The sequence below is a fragment of the Monodelphis domestica genome, chromosome 1 (genome assembly GCF_027887165.1).
Source record: "Monodelphis domestica isolate mMonDom1 chromosome 1, mMonDom1.pri, whole genome shotgun sequence".
NCBI classification, from domain to species: Eukaryota; Metazoa; Chordata; class Mammalia; order Didelphimorphia; family Didelphidae; genus Monodelphis; species Monodelphis domestica.
The window spans coordinates 508,932,096-508,953,515 of NC_077227.1; the positions used below are offsets into that span (position 1 = coordinate 508,932,096).

Genomic DNA, 21,420 nt, shown 5'->3' on the forward strand with positions numbered 1-21,420 from the left:
CTTATAGAACATCAGATTTGCAAGAGGCCTCCTAAGTCATCTAGTCCAGTCCCTGCCTGAAGTAGAATTGCTCTTTACAGCATCTCTAGGAAATCACCATTCAGCCTTCATTGCAAAGGAGCACATTACCTCCCTAGGAAGCCCATTTGGCTCTAGACAGCTCAGACCATTTTGATTCAAGATAATATGCATGAATCTGGTATACATCTCTGCTTTCTTCTTTGAAAGTTTTCTTTTCACAGCCATTCCATAATGGTGAAAAGCAAGGGAGTTTCAACTTATAAATATCTGGTGATCCAACTGCTAAGAGTTGACAGGACTGAGTGCCATGGTAGAGGCAATATATTAATGGTAATTCACAACTTAAATTTAAATTAAATAAATTTACTGAGGAAGTTTGGAAAGAGGCCCTATAATTTATAAGCCATTATTATAAAATCACAAAGATTCCAACAGGGTATACAGATCCACCTCTGAGTGACTTCTCTGGAACTACTCCCGATAAGAGTATCTCCTTCAATAACCTGTTTTTATGTGCTATATAGCAATACATAAGCGAAACCATACTGGAGTGTTCCCTTATGCTCTTCTTTTCTCTGTCTTAGCTTATTGAAATACTTCTCTTCTTTTAAAAGGGTACCATGCCAGGGATGCAGCCAGATGGCTTAGTGGTTTGAGAGCCAGGTCTAGAGATGAGAGGTCTTGGGTTCAAATATGGCCTCAGGCACTTCTAGCTATGTGAACCCCCGTTGCCTAGTCCTTACTGCTGTTCTGCCTTGGATTCCAAGATTGAAGATAAAGGGTTCCTTAAAAATAAAAAATAAAAATAGAAAAAAGATGCCATTCTTCTATGATAGTGGTGTCAAACTCATTTAGAAACAGGTGTCACCAATCCCATACATAAAGATCCCTGTGGGCCACACACATCTTGATTAATTTTTAAATGTAATGTTATCTGTTTTATTGTGTTTTTTATTTTATTGGTTATTTCCCAACTACATTTTAATTTTTTATAAGTTCATTTAATCTTTAATTAATTCAAGCCTCACTCAGAAGTATTGTGGGCTGCATGTTTAGCACCTCTGCTCTATGGAGCTTTCCCCAGTTTCCTTCTGGGCTTCATGGCTAAAAGTTAATCTCTTTCCTTCCTTGAGTCAGAACATTTGTTTAGACCCACCCTACCTTTTTTATCATCATGTTTTTATCATCATTTTATCAAATAACTATAGTTATTCCTATGTCTGTCTAACTAGCAAACTGCAAACTCCTTGAGGACACAGATTATGCTTCACTTAATGTTTATATCTCCAGGGGACAGCTGGGTAGCTCAGTGGATTGAGAGCCAGAGACAGGAGGTCTTGGGCTCAAATTTGACCTCAGAAACTTCCTAGCTGTGTGACCCTGGGCAAGTCACTTAACTCCCATTGCCTAGCCCTTGCTGCTCTTCTGTCTTAGAACCAATATTGATTCTAAGGCAGAAGGAAAGAATTAAAAAATATATATTTATATCTCCAGCACCTAGAAAAATACCCTGTATATAAAATCATAGATCATCAGAACTAGAAGGAACTGGAAAGATTACCTTTAGTCAGCCCTCTCATTTTTCCATTAGATTGTTAGTTCCTTAAGGACTATCTTCTTGTATCTCTAGCATACAGCACAGTGCTTGGCGCATAGTAGACACTTAATAAATGTTTATCAATTACAGAAAAGAGAATCAAAATTGAAGTTGGATACTTATTAATTGTTCGTTGATTCAAATGTAGCATCATATTTGATTCTAAAGTGAATTAATCAGGAAGAAAGGTATTAGAGATATATTGGATTTAAATTTTTTTCCTCCCAGCCTCCTAAAAACATCCCAAGTCAAGCTTTCTAAAAATATAAAAATATCCTTTACAAAAGAGTTATTTTGAAAGGCAGGACGATAGAAGAACAGTCAGAGCCCTAGTTCCTGGGCTCTAGTTCCAACTCTTCCAACCAGTTATATGATTTTAGTCAAGTCCCTTGATATGGTAGAGGAATCTCATGTGTCATCAGATTAGATGGCTTTCCAGTACTAAGAATAAGAACCTGTGATTATTTGATTCTATTGAAGATTTCTCCTTTACAAAGTGAAAGAGTCAGACCACATGAAATCTAAAATCTCTCCCAACTCTAACTTTTTATGTTTTTTTTACATTAAGAAAGGCTAATATAGTATATAAAATATATTTTATTTATATAACAGATTTACGTAACAATTTTAAAAATATTTTACATATTTATTTATGCTTCTTGAAATTGATTTCATTTCTGAATATATTTCCATTTTCCTGCCCAGCAAGCCATCTCTTACAACAAAGAAATTAAAAGAGAGAAGCATGTAAACAAATCTAATCAACATATTAACTGTGTCCAACAAGTAACAGTGTTTATTGATTGTGGCTCTCCTCTGTGGAAGGTATATTATTTCAAGTCTTCTCCAAGGTCATTGTAATTATATGATGGTCCATATAGTTTGTTTACACATATCCACATACACATACACTAACATTATTGTAATCATTGTTTCTATTTTTTAGTTTATTTTTCTTTACCTCAGTTTACTAGTTCATATAAGTCTTTCCATGCTTCTGAAAAATCTCCCTATCTTATGACACAGTAATAGTCAACTGCATTACAGTTTATTAAACAATTTAACTGTTGTTCCCCATTAAGTGAGCACCAACACCAGGTTTTTGCTACTGCAGAGAATGTCATCTTGAATATTGTGGTATATGAAAGAATTTTTCTTTGTCTTTGAACTCCTCAGGGTATAAACCAATTGGTATATACCTCTGTATCAAAAGATAGGAACATTTTAGATGCTTTTCTAGCCTAAGTGCAAATTGCTTTCCACAATTGATTGAGCCAGCAGTTCTACTAATAGTACGTTAGTGTGCCTGTCTTGCCACAGTCCCGATGCAGGATATTTTCATATTTTGTCACCTCTGCCTCTGTTTTCTGAGTAAAACATAGGTTTGGGGGAGTATATAAAATCTCAGATGGAAGGGTTCATAGAGATCACCTAGTTCAACCTTCCATCCATGGAGGAATTTTCTCTGTTAAGTTGATAGTTGAGTCACCACTGCTGGTTTCTTCAGACCTTTCTTGAAGACTATACAGAAGCCAGGACTTTTTCCTATCTTGGAAATTTCCAACTGAAGCAATGCTGAAAACCACAATGTGCAATTGTATTCCTGTGGGCACTCCACTTGAATTATTAAGTTACATTAAAACAGAAGCTTGGTGCTATTGATGGCATTGTTTTTCATATCCCCTGAAAGATTAATATTGCTCCCAACAAGAAAGATCCTGGTATTTTTCTTCTCTTTGGTGTCTCTGACTATTAAGAATTCCATCCTCAGATCCATTCTTGGATTCAGACTTCTTAAGGTAATTCAGGTACTCAAGAGGTGTGGTGTATATATATTAACCAACTGCCTAGGAAATTTTTATGCTGCAGTACATTTGACCTGTGGAAGAGTGAACTTTACATATACCATTTAAAGCAATTTCTGTAGAAGTAGGGCTTTTCCTAATGAGCATTATAAAATATGTAGCCAAAAATTGCTTTCTTAGTGTCTTGTTCCCCTTTAGAAAGACCTTCATTTCCTGACCACAACTATTTGGATTAATTTTCTGACAGAAGGGGGCTTTTCTTAGAGACAAGGCTGTCTGTGACAATAACACCACAGATCAGATAGTTTTACAGAGTACATAGAGAGCAGCTTCATGGCTTTGTCTATGACACTCCATTGCTAAGGAATGATATAAGCAAGAAAGTCTCTGTCTTCATGGAATTTACATCAAATGGAGAAAACTATAACGTGGAGCTGTGAGAAAGAAGAAATGTTGTAGAATGGGCCAGAACTGTGTTAGAAGATGGGCCTCAGCAAGATAAGGCAAAAACACTGGTATTTTAGTGAAGGACTGGAGAAATTATAATGTGGTAAAGTCTTTGACCTTCTTGATTTTAATGCTTATAAAATTTTTTATGAGGTAGCTACTAACAGAGGCTGTTTAAGAGGGGCCAAGACCATCTGAAATTGAATGATGTGTGGCACCTAACTTCTTTAGCAATAAAATTCTAAGTTTTAATGGTTTCCTGGTTTCTAAACCTAATTAGTTTCTTCTTCCCCAGAAGAGAAGTCACCACCACCATATTGAGAATCTTGAATCATTTTCTCTCAATCTAAAATCTCTATTTATCATAAAGAAGGGTTGTCATGAGAAGAATGAGCTTTGCTAGAAGAAACTAGATGTCTTCTTAAGAAACTTTGGTTTTACATAAAGGAGCCTGATTATAGGAGGAAAGAGCACTGCACTTAGGAGTTTATGCCCTGATTCCAATACTTACCAGCCATGTCATGTTGAGCAAAGAAGGCCTTTGTTAAACTGTAAATAGCATAGAAAATTAAGCCTATTCTATTGTTTCATAAGCGATACTTTATCAGAGAGGATTTCATTCTCTTTAGGTGACCAAATCTTGAGGGTATAAAATTGTACTTCAGTGACCTCATTCATCCTTTTGTCTATTAAGGAGTTTGAATATCATTCCACTAACTGCCAGAGGTGAAGTTTTTCTTCATTGTCTGAGTTCATAAAATATTTTCTGTGACAAAGGTTTTTTGTGACTCATCCTGAAGAATGGAATTACAGTTTTCTTGAAATAACATGTTTGAAAAACCATGACTATGATATTGGTAGGGTGAAAGTAATAATAGTAAATGGGTACACAATTTCATAGATGAAATTTTTCCTTAAAATGTTTGATCAAAGATACTTCATTGTAAATATATCCAGTAATACCACTTGGGCTGTAGTATTGCCATAGAATCTTTGACTTGGAAGCAACCTCAAAAGTGACCTGGTCCAAGAGTATACTGTACCAGATCCTGGACAAATAAATGAGTATTCAATCTCCTTCCAAAGACCTCTGAAATTAAGGTGTTCAGCCCTTACCAAGGCCACCCATTTCATTGTTGGCAGTTTTGATTATCAATAAGTAGTTCATTGTGGAGCCTGATCTAAATTTGCCTGTTGGTCCTAGATTTGCACTTTTGAATCTTAAAGAATCAGTTTCACTTGACTCTTCCTCATTCACACAATTGAAGAGAGTAATTGTCTTTTCCAACACTCTCTCCCTTTCCTTCTCCTTAACCACCCCCTTTCCCAGCCAAAGATCTTCCCTTCTCCATGTTAAATATCCTTAGTTTCTTCAGATAACCCTCTATCGATCCAGGTCCCAGATTCATTCTGGTCAACTACCTCTAGATATGCTCTAGGCTTTGAAGTAATATTATGTACCAGTTAATGAACAGGAATATATAAGGAATCCCAAGCCTGGAAATTGGATGTGATGAAGGCTAAACATTCTGATTTGTGTGTTCAAGGTGGAGTTGACAAATTTAGGGCCAGATAATCATTTGAATGTTCCTGAGTATGAACTTTTGTGATGGAATGCTATCATTCTCTACCTCATATTCAAATCTGTGAAGTAGCTATAGCTAGCAAAATATCAACCCTATCTTACTAAAGAGTAAACTGAGACTTGGGGGTAAAAGGAGTTGTCCAAGGTCCTGGTAATTTACATTATGCACTGAATAGTCCTGCAGTTCTGCATATTTCTTTTTAGGCATTATCAGTAAAAGCCCAATGAATGGAGACAGCTAGAGGTGAAGTGTACATACTTATAGGCCATTAGGTATAAGCAAAGAGATGAAATGGAAAGCAGAAAGAGAATGACATAAACAAGTTTGTCCTCTTTTGTTTACTTAAAACTTTCTGAACCATCCCTAATAAAGCAGTCAGGAAATTGTAAATAGGTGCTCATTAAAGAGGTCTCTTCTTTTATTCTTCTTACCATTTCCTCTAAAAAATAGATTCAAAATCTTGTATTCTGTTTGTTCTTCACCCTAAGTGGTATTCTGGGCACATGTTTCTTGCACTATTCAGAAAAAAAAAAGTGACTTAAAAAAAATTCTCTCTTGTTTCCAAAGTGTGCTTCTATCATGTTTAGCAAAAAGGGTTTTTTTTTTTTCATCCATTTAAAAAATTAAGGGGGATATGCTTTTTGGACATGAATAATATTTAAGCATTTGTGAACTGCTCTTTAATCAGGAGATATTGATCGCAGAAATTATAAAATGAAAAAAAATTCTTCTTGCAGATTTGGCAAGAAAGCTGAAAAGGACTTCTCCAAAATAGAAGCCTAAGCCTACTTAATAACTTTACCCAGAATGAAAGTCATCAGTGTGTATGTTAGAAAGAGCACAGGATTTGTTTGACTCCTTTATGTCATTTGGGTCCTGGTAATTGCTCAGAATGCCTCTTTTTTTTTTTTTTAATGATAGGTCCTACAAGTGGGAACTTAAGACATAAACTCAAATAGACATTCCCTTTCCTTTCTCTCATCATCGCTTCTTTAGACTATTGCAGTGACCTCAAGTCTGTCCCCACCTGGGTGGGGAGAGACTCTCATTCTCCACACAGCCACCAAAGTGATTTCCTTAAGGTCAGATTCAACATATTAGTCCTCTACTCAGTAAACTCTGTCTTTCTACTGCCCCTATTATAAAATAGAAAACCTTCTTTTTAACTTTAACACCCCTCATCTTAAAGCCCCTATCTTTTGAGCTTCATTATTAATTACTTTCCTACATCCAACAGGTCTAGACTAGTCTTCTCTTCATTCTTCATAGATAGTACTCCATCTCCCTTCCTTTATGTCTAAAATGTTCCACCTCATGGATCTTTTTCTTCTTCAAGGTGCAGATCAAGCACAAGTTTTCTTTCTGAAGCCTTTCCTGATAATCTCAAACTACCAGTTTTGTATCTAACCAACTTGTATTTATTTTTTTTTGTAATTATTCTATATATACTCCTTAAGAAATTTCATTCTTATTTTTTTTGCTTCCCCAGTATTTACTGTCTGTGTGGTCCATGGTAGATGCTAAATGTTGGTAATTTTTTTAAGTGAATAACATGCTACAATCTGCATTCAGACTCTTAACACTTCCTTCTGTGCCTGCAGATAGTATTTTTCATTATGTCACCCTTGGGTTTATCTTGGTTCCTTGCATTGCTGATAATAGGTTAATCTTTCACAGTTGATCATTGTATGCTATCTCTGTTACTTATACAATGTTCTCCATGTTCTATTCACTTGACTTTGTTCATATAAGTCTTTCCAGGATTTTCTGAACCATCCTGTTCATCATTTTCTTACGGCACAGTAATATTCCATAATAACCATATGCCAAACATCACTTGTTCAAATATTCCCCAGTTGATGGACATTCCCTCAATTTCCAATTCTTTATATTTCAATACAAAAAGATGCCACAAATATTTTTGTTTATATATGTGTCTTTTTCTCTTTTTTAAAATCTCTTTCTGGCCTGGAATTTGTCTCCCCCACCATAAGCTGTGCCCCCTTGGGTCTTTATTGTCTGTTGCTACTGACTCAATGTCTTCCCTCCAAAAAAAAAACCCTAAAAAGTTGGTTTGGGGACAGCTAGATGACTCAATGGATAACAGGTCTAGTGGCAGGAGATTCTGGATTCTAATCTGGCCTCAAATACTTCCTAGCTGCATGACCCTGGGCAAGTCATTTAACCCCAGTGGCTTAGTCCTAAACCACTCTTCAGCCTTGGAAGTAATACTGAGTATTGATTCTAAGACAGAAGGTAAGGATTTTTTAAAAAATTAGTAGGTACTATTCAAACCAACTTTAATTCCCCTTCATTTCACTGTCCTTCCATTAATTCATCACAAAGAAATATCGCTGATTGACTTGATCTTTTCTTGATTCTAAAATGAGTTGTGACTGTGAGCAATTAACTAACTTCTTCTCTCTGGGCCTCAATCCCCTTATCTGCGATGTGGAGAATAATAGTACTTGCTCTGTTTACCTCACATGGTTACAGCAAGGAGAACTAAAGTGCCATATAAATGTGAGTTAATACCTGCCAAAATCATCCCAAGCCACTAATGACATTTATTATGGACAAGAAAAGGAGTTGTTTGGTTTAATAACTCAATTTAAATCTAGTAGTTAGTACTTTGTGAAGCTCCCAGCTACAACAAAGCAAGCATATCAAGCAATAAGAAGGTTTTCACCTTCCTTCATATCCACTTAGTTTATTTCGGTCCCTAGGTCTAAGAAGGTAAATTTTCACACTGGACTTCATAAAATCATTCTCTGAACTTGCATTTCAGAATATCACTATCTGACTATGTGGCTGAACCCTCTAAAGACTGGCTGGCTACATTATTATAGATCAGTTGTAACTTGAGCCCAATGTTTTAAAGAAAATAAATCAAACTGAAGTCATATGAGATAGAGAAGGGATGCTAAGCTTTGGCTTGGTACTAACCCCCAGATCAGGTTCAAGAACAGCAATGCAGCTGTGAAAATTGGAAACTAAGAAAACAGTTTCTAACAGTAACAGGAAGCAGCTATTTTGTGAGTATTTTGCTGCGACAAAAATCAAAAGCATATGCAACTTATTGACTGTGTGATCATGGGCAAGTCAAGTCATTTCCCTGGGCCTCATTTTCCTTGTTATGTGATTCTATAAAGTGATAGAACTGAAAGGGACCTTTGAGGTCATCTTATTCAACTTCTAATTTACTAAGAAGGAAACTGAGAACTAAGAGGAAATAATTTACACAGAGTTATGCAGTTGTGTTCATAAGGTCATATTTATAGAAAAGAACTAAGTATCCATTTAGTCCAATGGCCTCAAAAAATTAATATTTGAGAACAGTAGCCTGGGTAGTTCCACTAATTGCAATTACCTCCTTTTTCTATCTTAACCATTATCTATTATGCCAGTAAATAATAGATTTTGGGTATATTTTGGTTAAGCTAAAAATTAATTGAAGTGAAAATTTTAAGACATTATATATAGCACTGGGGATCCATTTGATGAAAATAATAGTTTCTGTCCTCACTGTGGTTTACATTTTCATATTGGGTTAGAAAGAGAGAACACAATGTGTATACCAAATAATTATGAAAAGAAGAATTCGAGGACAAAAGCAATAGCTAGGCAAGGAACTGTAAGATGTGAGAAGAGAATACATTCATCTGCAGGGATCATCTGAGGCTTCCTGGAGGAGGCAGAAATCCATTTGAACCTGAGAGGAAGAAAAATATTTGAATGAAAGAATGAATTCTAAGCATGAGAAATAAGTAACCTGATTAATCATAGGGAGGAAGGACAAAACTGGGAAACATCTGGTGACTCAGTTTAGCCTGGAATTTAAAGAGTAGTAATGTGAAAAAAGATCAGAAAGATAGGTTGGCACCACATGATGGATGAACACCAGTCAATAATTCAGCAAGTACTATTAGGTACCTGATCTGTGCTATATACTATGCTAGGTGCTGGGCATATGAAGATAAACGTGGAACAGTCTCCATCCTTAAGTAGTAGATGTACCCCACTGAATTTTTGTACTTTACCCTTAGGCAGTGTGGAGTCCCTGAGCCTCCCTCTTTTGAACAGGGAGGTGCATGGTCAGATTTGTCCTTTAAGAAGATTAATCCAGCAGTCTGTGAAAGATGGACCAGAGAGGAGAGAGATTGGAAGCAATCATGGGAATTGGTTTGTTTGTTTTTTTAACTCTTATCTTCCATTTCAGAATTGATACTAGTATCAATTCTAAGGCAGAAGAGCAGAAAGGGGACTAGGCATTTGGGGTTAAGTGACTTGCCTAGGGTCACAAAGCTAGGAAGTGTCTGGGGTCAAATTTGAACCCAGGACTTCCCATCTCTAGGCCTAGTTCCCAATCCATTAAGCCACCTAGCCACCCCCAATCATGGCAAATTGTTAACCAAAAGTTATGGGTAAGAATCATTTGAGTAAGGTTTCTTGTCCCTTGTTTGTATCTGGCCCAATTTAGGGATGACAGAAACAACTTTTTTGTAGATGATGGATTAGGGACTTTTTTCATTAAGACAGATGACAGTGTAAGCCTGACAGTGTAACCTTCCATTGACTTCTAATAATTGTCATGAATTTTTTTCCTCAAGTCCACAAATAATGACTTTAAAAAATATGGGGCAAAAGGGCTTTAAAAGACTGTTAGCCTTTTCATCCAGCCACACCACTGCTGGGTTTATACCCCAAAGAGATAATAAGGAAAAAGACTTGTAAAAGAATATTCATAGTTGCATTCTCTGGGGTGGCAAAAAAATGGAAAATGAGGGGATGCCCTTCAGTTGGGGAATGGCTGAACAAATTGTGGTATCTGTTTGTGATGGAATACTATTGTGCTCAAAGGAATAAATAAACTGGAGGAATTCCATGTGAACTGGAACGACCTCCAGGAATTGATGCAGAATGAGAGGAGCAGAACCAGGAGAACATTGTACACAGAGACTGATACACTATGGTACAGTCGAATGTTATGGACTTCTCTACTTTCAGCAAAGCAATGATCCAGGACAATTCTGAGAGACTTATGAGAAAGAACTGTGGGAGCAGAAACACAGAAGAAAAGCAATTGCTTGATCACATGGGTCGACAGGGATATGATTGGGTCTGTAGACTCTAAATGATCACCCTAGTGCAAATGTCAATAATATGGAAATAGGTCTTGATCAATGACCCATGTAAAACCCAGTAGATTTGCTCATTGGCTACAGGAGGGGAGGGAAAAAGCATCAATCATGTAACTATGGAAAAATATTCTTAATTAATTGATTAAAATTTTACAAATCCTCCCCCCCCCCCAAAAAAATATGGGGCAGTTAGAGCACCAGGCCTGGAATCTGGAGGAACTGGGTTCAAATGTGGCCTCAGATACTTGCTGTGTGACTGTGGACAAGTCACTTAATCCCAAATGCCAAGCCCTTGCCACTCTTCTTAGAACTGATACTAAGACAGAAGCTAAGGGTTAAAAAAGAACAGAAAAAAGGGAAACATTAAAGAGACACTGCCACTGCCTTTTCCTGACCTCCTCTTATGATGTTAAGATGAGCTGAACATACCAACCTACAAAGTGGCACTGGAACTCCTGAAGAAGATATAGGATCATAGGTAGGAGAAAAAAAATGTTCCTTGTTCAGTTAAACTTTCCATCCTTTTGCACTAACCGCCCTTATTCCATGAACAAATTACAAAAAGCCTTTAGTTTTATACACATTGGCCTTTTCTGGATTCTCAGATGACCTTCCCAAAGCAGACCAAGGAAAATCCCCATGGTGCCAGGCCACAAAGTTGAGCTTCTAGAAGTGACAGGCTCCTTCATGACATCTTACCTGCTTTGTACCCTAAACCAGCTCCAGTCAATGAATAGGCTATTTCATTTCTGCCTGACTGCCAGGAGAGCCCCACCCCCCTCTCTACCTCTGTCTTTTGTACCATTTTCATTTTAAAGCAAGAGGGGGTGATGATTTTACAAGTCTGGTTCAACTTCATATAATACCTCTCTTGTAAAATTCATTATGTGCTATTTCCCCGTAATAGTAACTGCCATTTCACAGTAACACTGTGTCTATGAAAACCCATCATGAGCTCATGAAAGAATTAAGTATTAGTTACTAGCCAGGTTAACCTTGGGACTCTCCCCAGCTGCCATGGATAATATTTTCTTTCATTCATTCATTCATATTTTACTAGTGTATCTGATTTTCTTCCACGAATTGGTCTTAGTAACATTCCATGAATCAGTGAAGCATCATATTCAATGGCAGCATATTCAGATTGCATAATAATTTACTACTGAGTTTTACTGAAGAATCTCTCTCAGGAAGCAGGTAATAAAAACCAAATGTGCAATATATATGTTGTTTTCCTGGTTCTGCTTGTTTTATTTTGCTTGTGTTTGGCTAGCATCCTACTTGATTTATTTATTTGCAAATATGAAATGGTGTATTGAGTAAGAGAACTGCCGGACTGTCTCATGATCAGGGTTCTAGTTTGGTTCTTCTGTTAAACTGGCTGTGTGTCTTTTGGCAAGTCAATCTCCCTGTTTTCCTATGTGTAAAATGGGGGGAATCCAGGTAGGTAATTTTTCTTTCTTTGTAACAATTAAGATGGAAGGGCAAAGGGTAGACAAACTAAGTGACTTGCCCAGGGTCACACAACTAGGAAGTATCTGAGGCCAGATTGAACCCAGGTCCTTCTGACTCCAGACTTGCTCCTCTGACTAGATAATTTCTAATCTGATACTAACATTTCCAACTTTAATACTCTATGATTTTATGAAACTTTTCCCTCAGTCTTTGACTTCTGAGAAGATTAAATTGATTATCGTTTTCTGTTGATCCCATTTAAAGTTAATTGATTTTGTTCTATCCTTGCCTAAGTCATGGTTGTTGTTGTTGTTGTTGTCTCTGAATTTAGTTCAGAAATTCTGCTGACCTGTAATGAGCTTTTTAGAAACCCAGGACTCCTACTAATCACTTTTCTATTCTTGCCTCAAGGGAATCTGTTATCCTTGAGGAATGTGGGTAAACACCAGGAGTCTAGTATCTTTATACCACCAAGCAATCCTTCATGGATGTCTGGTTTGCTATCCAGCAAAGTCTGGCCCACTAGCTGTGACCTTGCAGGACGACTCAAACAGTGAACATTTCTTAGTCACTGAGGGAAGGAGGGAGTTGTTGGTAGCCCTCATTCCTAATTTCCAACCAATCATATTGTTTCTCACACCTCAGCTCTGTAACTAGTCGTGTTGTCTTCACCCCTGTGATGTTTCCAACCCTGTAACCAACTGTACTATTTCTTCACCTACTTGTTCTATTTGTTGTTCTGTGCTTATAAAAGGGAGCTGTGCCTCCTTCCAATTCAAGGTCTTTTGGCTGAGACAGTCAATAGACCCATTTTGTTTTACCAGATTTGTGTCCTGATAATACATTGTTATCTTGCCTTGAGAATATGTACCTCAGTCTACCTTTGTTGAATTTTACTTGAGACACCTAGGAGTATATGCCTAGTCATGGTATCTCTGGTTCAAAGGAACATTTTTTTAGTGTAATTTCGGATTGTTTTACAGAATCATGGAGCCATTTGACAACTCTACTAGCATCGGGTTGGTGTGTCTATATTCTAAGAGTTCTTATGTTTCCTATATTTGTCTTGTCTTTTGCTGTCTTTACCAATATACTAGATATGAGGTCAAATATTAGAATTGTTTTCATTTACATTTCTCTTATTAATAATTTCAAACTTTTTTTCATAGTTATTGATGCCTTACATTTCTCTTGAAAACTGCCTAGCTTGTGACCCTGGGCAAGTCAGTTGACCTCAATCTGCCTCAGTTTCCTCAACTCCAAAATGGCACCTATCTCCTAGAGTTGTTGTGAGGAAAAAATGAGATAATATTTGTAAAGCACTTAATTAACATAGTGCCTGACACATAGTAAGTGCTTAATAAATGCTTATTTCCTTCCTTTTGATCATTTATTTTCTGGCAAGTGGTTCTTGCTCATACCTTATTTATATCAATTTGCTCCATATCTTAAATACTGAACTTTTTATCCAAGATATTTGCTACAAAACTTGTTTTTCTCAAATTGCCTTAGTAATTCTATTGATTTGGGATTAGTCATTATTTCCCTTAAGATTCTTATTCTTAGGAGAGGCTTTGTTCATCTTCCCTTCTTAACTACATAGTCCATTGGTAACTTTTTTCATCTATACAAGACTATCCTCAATGTTAATTTTCACAGGATCACAAATATCAGAGCTCAGAAATACCCTCAAATATAAAACCTAGGTTGTCAGAACTGAAAGGAATTCTTAGATCCTAGAATGTCATGGTTGGAAGGACCATAGTCCATAAAATGTGAATTCTGAAAGGGATATACTAGAACATAGGCTATTAGACTTGAACATCATCTAATGCAGTCCCTTATTTTATAGGAAACTCTGAGAGGGAAAAGAGTAGCTTAATTATACCTAGCTAATAGCCAGGACTAGACCCCAGGTCTCCCAATAAAATAACTTGTCATTATTTCATACTGCCTCCCTCACAAAATGGAGTAAACATCATACAAGGGTGAGGTATGCTGATGATAACTCATTTGTTTTTTCAGTCTTGAAAGATCAGACTTATATTTATGATTTTAATTAATTCATTGTCTTCACTTTTAATTCTGCACTTTAACCAAACCAAAGTCTTTGGAGGCTACGAATTGATGTATGACAGAATTAGTCTTGGTTGTCTTCTGAATGCTTGGGGAATAAATTTCTACTGTAATTTGAGAATTGAAAAAGAACATTGTCTCACTGCTGGAGTTTAGAAAGGAATTAGGGGCTCTTTAATATAAGAAACATTTGTTGAGCTGGAAAAAAGGTTTACCAAATAATGTTCAAAGAACATCAACTCTGTTCCCCTTTTGCCTTTATTCTTCAGCTCTCTGGGAGGAAACAAGATAAATTAAATGGCCTATTTAGATGAGGGGACAGCATAGTATAAGGCAAAGATAAGATCATTAGACTAAAAGTCCAAACTGAGTTTTGAGTTCAGGTTCCATCTTTGCCTCTTGCTAACTCTGTGACCATATCTCTTAGAATATATTATGGAAGGATCCCTAGAGATTCTCTAATCCAACCTCATTTTATAAAAGAGGAAACATTCATAAAGGAAAAGTGATTTACTGAGGATTATGGTTGATCTCCAAAATCCTTTCCAGCTCTGTGATTTGTGGGCATTCCTCATTGCTCACCTTATGGAACTTCAGGGGACAACTTGTTACTGTGAAGGAAAGCCAGTAGAGCCCAGGAAGCAGAATGAGCTTGCTGGTTAATTTGCAAAGGCAAAGGTCCAATGAGTATACAGAGGGAATATGGAAGGAGATGTGTCCCTTTTAAGAATATTAGCTACTGTTCAGTAAGTTAGCAGGATACCTGCCTCCACAGTACTCACCAATGATCAAATTAGAAGAACCTGAAATAAAATATGACTTAACCAAACCCATCTTACATGAATACTTCTCCTTGTTCAGTTTTTACTTAATTCTAAATTAATGTGCTGTGCCATTATTTCCTGTCAATGGGTAAAGGTAAGTAAATGGCTCTTCCTTTCTGGTGCCATAGTCTGATGAACTTGCCATTGTGAAGATTGGATTTGGCTATCCCATAATTGTAACAATGAAAATACTTAGCTCTTCCTTTATTGCAAAGATTAAATTGTAATTCCCCTGTCTATTTTTAGATTTTAATCCCCAAAGTTAACGTTAAAATAGATCTACCCATTTTAACTACAAAAAAGGTGTTAACTAACTACAAAAGGTGAACTAACCAAAAAAGGTGTTAACTAACCACAAAAGGTATAACTAACTAAAAAAAAAAGTGTGAACACCCATTTCATACATTGAGTGGGCAGTCCTGGAGAGGAGAGTCTGCTGTGGTTGGTGGACATAAAAATTTAGGGGAGGCATCACAAGATAATAATATCTTTAAATAGAGGAAACAGAGGCACACAAGGGGAATGAAGAATGAAGAAGAGTCACTCAGAGGAGAGACTGGTAGACACTTAGACTTAGAGTGAAGACACTTGGTTGTGGAACTGGATCCCTTGAGGAGCTCGTGCAGGAGACCTCAGACTGCTTTCTTTTTAAACGGTCACTGTGGTGAGTGTAAAGGCTGACCTAGTTTCCTTGCACTTTCTGGAGGTGTGAACCTCCAAGAAAGGGCCAAGATCTTGAGGCTCCTTTTCCCTGATTAGAGTCTTAGAATTTCTACCTGGCTCAGAGGAAGCCAGAGTTTTCTCCCCTTTTCTCTCTTCCTTAATATCTTAGACTCTATTGTAAAAATAAACTACCATAAATTCCATTTTACTTTAGTAATTCATTTTGAGATTTAGAAATTAAATCCCTGGCGACCACCAATTAATATTCAGTCCAACCATATAATTTTAACACCATCTTAATAAGTCTGTCATTACCATCTGCCTTAGCATTGCCATCTATCTTCGTTCTCTCTCCAATCTAATCCACTGATGCGTCATTATGGTATGCTAGAAGAGCATGGAGTCAGGGGACTTGGGTTCAATATTTAACCTTTCTTCTTACCTTTGTGTCCTCTACCAAACTTCTTTATGCATGGATTTTTTTATGCCAGTCCTATGTTCAAAATCTTTTAGTAAATTCCTTTTGCTTATGAATTAACTCAGATTCTGTACCATGGCATTTAAGACTTATTTCTAATCTGTCTCCATCATCCCTTTCCAGCCTTTTTCATACTACTTTCTCAATTAATTCAGGATCTAGCAAAAGTGGACTACTTGAAATTTATACCCTGGGCATTTCTATCTCCGTGCTCTGCCCTTGTTCACATTCTCAGTATCCTATATCTAGAATACAAATCCTTTACCCCACCACACATCTGTAGAATGCCCTTCCCAATCTATAAAGCCCAGCTCAGATACCACCTCCACCAGGAAACCTCCCTAAAGTTCTCCTCCCCCCCCCTTTAGAGCTCACATAGACTCTCTACCCCCTTATTCATTTACTATGTCATTTTATATTAGAGTTGTTTACATTAGTATTATATTGTGATATTTATATTAGTTATTTACATCTATGTCATATTTCTCTCCTAGAATGTTAGCTCCATTATAGTAGAGATCAAGGTTTTTTTTTAATCTAATTTAATTTTAAAAAATTTAAAATTTTATTTAACATTTTTCCCCATGGTTACATGATTCATTTTCTCTCCCCTCTTCCCTCCACCCTCTCAGAGCTGACAAGCAATTCCACTAGGTTATACATATATTATCATTCAAAAGCTGTTTCCTTCTTATTCTTTTTTGTCATAATCTTTTAAAACCCAAATTCCAAATTATATACCCCTATATAACAAGTGATAAATCATGTTTTCTTCTGGATTTCTGCTCCCACAGTTCTTTCTCCTGATGTGGGTAGCATTCTTTCTCACAAGTCCCTTGGAATGTCCTGGATCATTGCATTGCTGCTAGTAGAGAAGTCCATTACATTTGATTGTCCCAGTGTTTCAGTTACTGTGAATAATGTTCTCTTGGTTCCACTTATTTTGCTCCACATCAGTTCATGTAGGTCTTTCCAGTTCTTATAGAAATCCAGCAATTCATTGTTCCTTATAACACAATAGTATTCTCTCACCTTCGTATACCACAATTTGTTCTTCCATTCCCCTATCAAGGGACATCCCCTCATTTTCCAATTTTTTGCCACCACAAAAAGCATAGCTTTAAATATTTTTGTACAAACAGATCCTTTCCCATTAAAAAAAAATCTCTTTGGGATACAAACCTAGTAGTGGTATTGCTGGATCAAAGGGCAAGCCATCTTTTAAAGCCCTTTGGGCATAATCCAAATTGCCTTCCAGAATGGTTGGATCAATTCACAATTCTACCAGCAATGCATTAGTGTCCCAATTTTGTCACATCACCTCCAACATCTGTTATTTTTCTTTACTATCATATTGGCCAAACTACTAGTTTTAATCTTTTTTTTAATTGAAATTTTTTATTTAATTTTGAATTTTTTTTCCCTGGTTACATGATTCATGTTCTTTCCCTCCCCTCTGCCCCCCCCCATAGCCAACAAGAAATTCCACTGGGTTTTATGTGTGTAATTGATCAAGTCCTATTTCCATATTATTAATATATGCATTAGAGTGATCACTTAGAGTACATCCCCAGTCATATCCCCATCAAACCATGTGATCAACCAGTTGTTTTTCTTCTGTGTTTCTACCTCTTCCACAGTTCTTTCTCTGGATGTGAATAGCATTCTTTCTCATAAGTCCCTCAGAATTGTCCTGGATCATTGCATTGTTGCTAGTAGAGAAATCCATTACATTCGATTGTGCCACAGTGTCTCTGTGTAGAAGGTTCTTCTGGTTTTGCTCCTTTCACTCTGCATCAATTCCTGGAGGTTGTTCCAGTTCACATGGAATTCCTTCAGTTCATTATTCCTTTGAGCATAATAGTATTCCATCACCAACAGATACCATAATTTGTTCAGCCTTTCCCCAATCAAAGGACATCCCCTTGTTTTCCAATTTTTTTTTTTGCCACCACAAAGAGCATGGCTAGAAATATTTTTGTTCAGGTCTTTTTCCTTATTATCTCTTTGGAGTATATTATAGTAATGGAATACTATTGTGCTATAAGGAATGATGATTTCTATAAGAACTGATATGGTGTGAAATGAACAGAACCAAGACAACATTGCACACAGAAACTGAAACATTATGGGATGATCAAATGTAATCGACTTTGCTACTAATAACAATGCAACAATCCAGGACCACCCTGAGGGACTAATGAGAAAAAATGCTATCCATATCTAGAGAAAGAATTGTGGGAGTAGAAATGCAGAAAAAAAGCATATGATTTATCACTTGTTTATATGGGTATACGATTTGGGGGTTTGTTTTTAAAAGATTACTCTGTTACAAAAATGAATAATAAATGGAAATGAGTATCAAGTGATAACACATGTATAACTCAGTGGAATTGCTTGTCAGCTCTGAGAGGGGGAAGGAAGAGGGAAAGGAGAGAAATTGAATCATGTACATAACTATGGAAATTTTTTTTAAATAAAAAGATAAATACAAATTAATTTTGTATCCTTCCTTTTGTTTTATTCTTTGCCATATCTTTTGTCTTTATATCACATATGTTTTCAGTAATATTCCTTCCCTTCCACTCTTTAATAAACTATTCCTTATAAAAATTTTTTTTAATTTAAAAGAAAAATGCCATTTCAGCATAACCAAACAAAATATATATCAACTTGAGTCTAGCAATATAAGTCTTATTCTATACCCACAGTCCTTCATGTTCTCAAAGAAGGGAAGGTGATGCCTATTTCTGGAGGTCAAACTTCTTGGTCATCAAAATCAATGTTTTCTTCTTTATACTTATGTTTTTGTAGTCATAATGTATACTATTTTCCTATTTCTTTAAACTTCCTTCTGCATCAGTTTATAGAAATCATCTGATGCTTCTTTGAGAGCTTCACATTCATCATTTCTTATGGCTGTTGTTTTTAATATTCATTTACTATAATTTTTTAAATTCTTTAATCACATGAGCTCTTTATTTTTTCCACACTTATATCATAAATCAAAAATGCATATCGAAGTCTAGGGGTCTATAATACCTCTATTTATCCAGTGGGTGTCAAGTCTAGCAGTGTGATGAAGTAGAAAATGCAGTGCATGTATTTGCAGTCAGAAGATCTAGATTTAAACTCCAGGGCCCTTGCTTATTAACTCTGTGACCATAAGTAAGTTATTTCTTCCTTTTTCTCTCTAAAAAGAGAGTTTTGCAAGAGATGAGCTCTTTCACTCCCTTCCAGATATAGATTCTGTGATTTGATGTGACTATTCATTCCTTTTCTCCCCTAGCTCAAGAGCTGGAGTGTAGAGGACCTTCAGAAGAGACTGTCTGCACTTGATCCTATGATGGAACAGGAGATTGAAGAGATCCGACAGAAGTACCAATCCAAGCGACAGCCAATTCTGGATGCGATTGAGGCCAAGAAACGGCGACAGCAAAACTTTTGAGCGAGTCCCGGCATGGTGGCAGGGTTAGGTGTGGTTCACATCTCAAGGATGCTCTGTTTCTAACTTCCCACAAACCCTACTGCAGGTTGCTCCATGTTGAGAGCAAAATAGAGGGGCAAACGGTTCTGCCCTTTCATGTTCTCATAAGCACCTTTGTGAACTTCAGGAATGCAAATGAGCACGAAGGTCTTTTTTGACAGTCAAGGCTCCATATTGATATCCTATGTATTTAAAATAATAAGAGATCTTATTTCTAGGGGTCCACATTAGCATTTTTAAACTTATGGTTTTTAACTCAAGGAATAGGGAAATTCCTAGGCCAACAAGAGTTGGGAGTGTTTTATGTTTGTCTTATTGTTTTTTTTCCTCATATAGCTTTTAGTAGTTCTTACTAGTAACATTTTTAAATGTGTAAATTATAATTATGTCCACATATCCTGTGGCATTTAACTACTGTACTCTTGGTACGGGTATAGCTTGAAACAGTTCAACTGGTACCCTCTTATGACTATGGTACTGTAGAATGGGTTAACAAGGGTCACTGGAAGGCCACTGAGAAAAAAGAATAGGATTCTGGGGAGACCAGCCTGTTCTTTGATGGAGCTTATAAAATTAAGTTGCAGCCTAATCATGTTAGGGTGATTTGAGCCTGGCACTTGCTTAGTGCTTTTCACTGTCTGTTAATAAATAGTAAATCTGGATTTACTATTTGAACTCCAGGAAGAGGCCTGTCTCATGGCACCTTCATTGCAGATCATTTTAAAACTTGTCCCCCACCAGCTCCTCTTCTGTCTGATTCTTCTCCCCAGATACTCTGTTGTAGACTCCAGTGGCTAAACAGAAAAAGCCCTGGTTAGAAAACTCAGCTGCCTATCTTAGCTCTGTGCTTGGGCAAGTTATTGAACCTACATATCCCTGCTTGTACAACAAGAGGTTAGACAGGTGACTGCTGAGGTCATCTTCAGCTCTGGCATTCCTTGTTCTTAAGGCAGCTAGTCCTAATATCTCATGCCACACTCTACACCATCCATAATTGGTAATCAGGCTTCACCATCTTCCTGTCTCCTCTCCCTCTCACATATCCTTCTTCCACCACCACTTCCCCCCACCCTTGCCTCCCCAAAAAAGGAAATTCATTGTTTGTAGAGTCAGCATGATGTAGAAGAAAAAGCACTGGACTGGGGCCTCTTCCCAGCTTTGAGAACTTGATTGTGATTTTAAATAAGTCACTTCTCTGAGCCTCAGTTTCCTCATCTGTAAAATGAGGTGGTTGGACCAGAGCTTAAGGTTCCTTCCAGTTGTGACATTCTATGTTTCTGAATCCACACATTTAGCTCTTTAGCTATAAGAACATTGACCACAGCCTCTGTTTCAAGTGGCACACTGTCAGATCACATTCATTTGTCTTTGGGATCCATGTTCAGCTGTGTTTTTAGGGGGAAAACTCCTGCCTACTTCCTTCCCTGCAGCCAAGCAGGAAGGGAAAGCTCACATCCCAGGTGTGATATGCAAGCCCAAGAAGTAGCTTTAACTTTTTTTACCAGAGGACTCTGACACCAATATAAGTTATGTCTTGCAATGTGCTGTTGTCATATATGGTTGTACATAATAGGCCCAGGTCCCTTATCTGTATATATGTGAAGCAGTTAGGGGGATCTTTGAAATCTAAGATGATTCTTTGATATTTGGATTGTTCTTCTTTATCTAGCACTGGCCTTATTTGTTCTAATAAATTGTTCTGAAAACGAAAGACATCTTCCTCTATAAGTTCCTCATAGAGCAGTGACGAGAGGTTTTAACTCAGAATGGGCACTTTTGGAGTAACACTGAATTCCAATTTTGAGCTACTAAATGTTTACATTTACCTTATTTCCCTCAG

The 21,420-nt window shown here is 36.9% G+C and overlaps 1 protein-coding gene across 3 annotated transcripts in view; it reads left to right on the plus strand.

Annotated features, from left to right (window-relative positions):
* STK4 (serine/threonine kinase 4) overlaps positions 1 to 21,291 on the plus strand; it is a 133,734-nt gene extending 112,443 nt beyond the window's left edge. For 2 of the 3 annotated variants that reach the window (XM_001369900.3, XM_056813025.1), the window contains exon 11: positions 19,383 to 21,291. In XM_001369900.3, coding sequence (XP_001369937.1) covers positions 19,383 to 19,541 — 159 coding nt within the window. In that variant the 3' untranslated portion in view covers positions 19,542 to 21,291. The remainder of the gene's footprint in view (positions 1 to 19,382) is intronic. The other variant, XR_001625215.2, reaches the window with a different exon arrangement.
* The last annotated feature ends 129 nt before the right edge of the window (positions 21,292 to 21,420 follow it).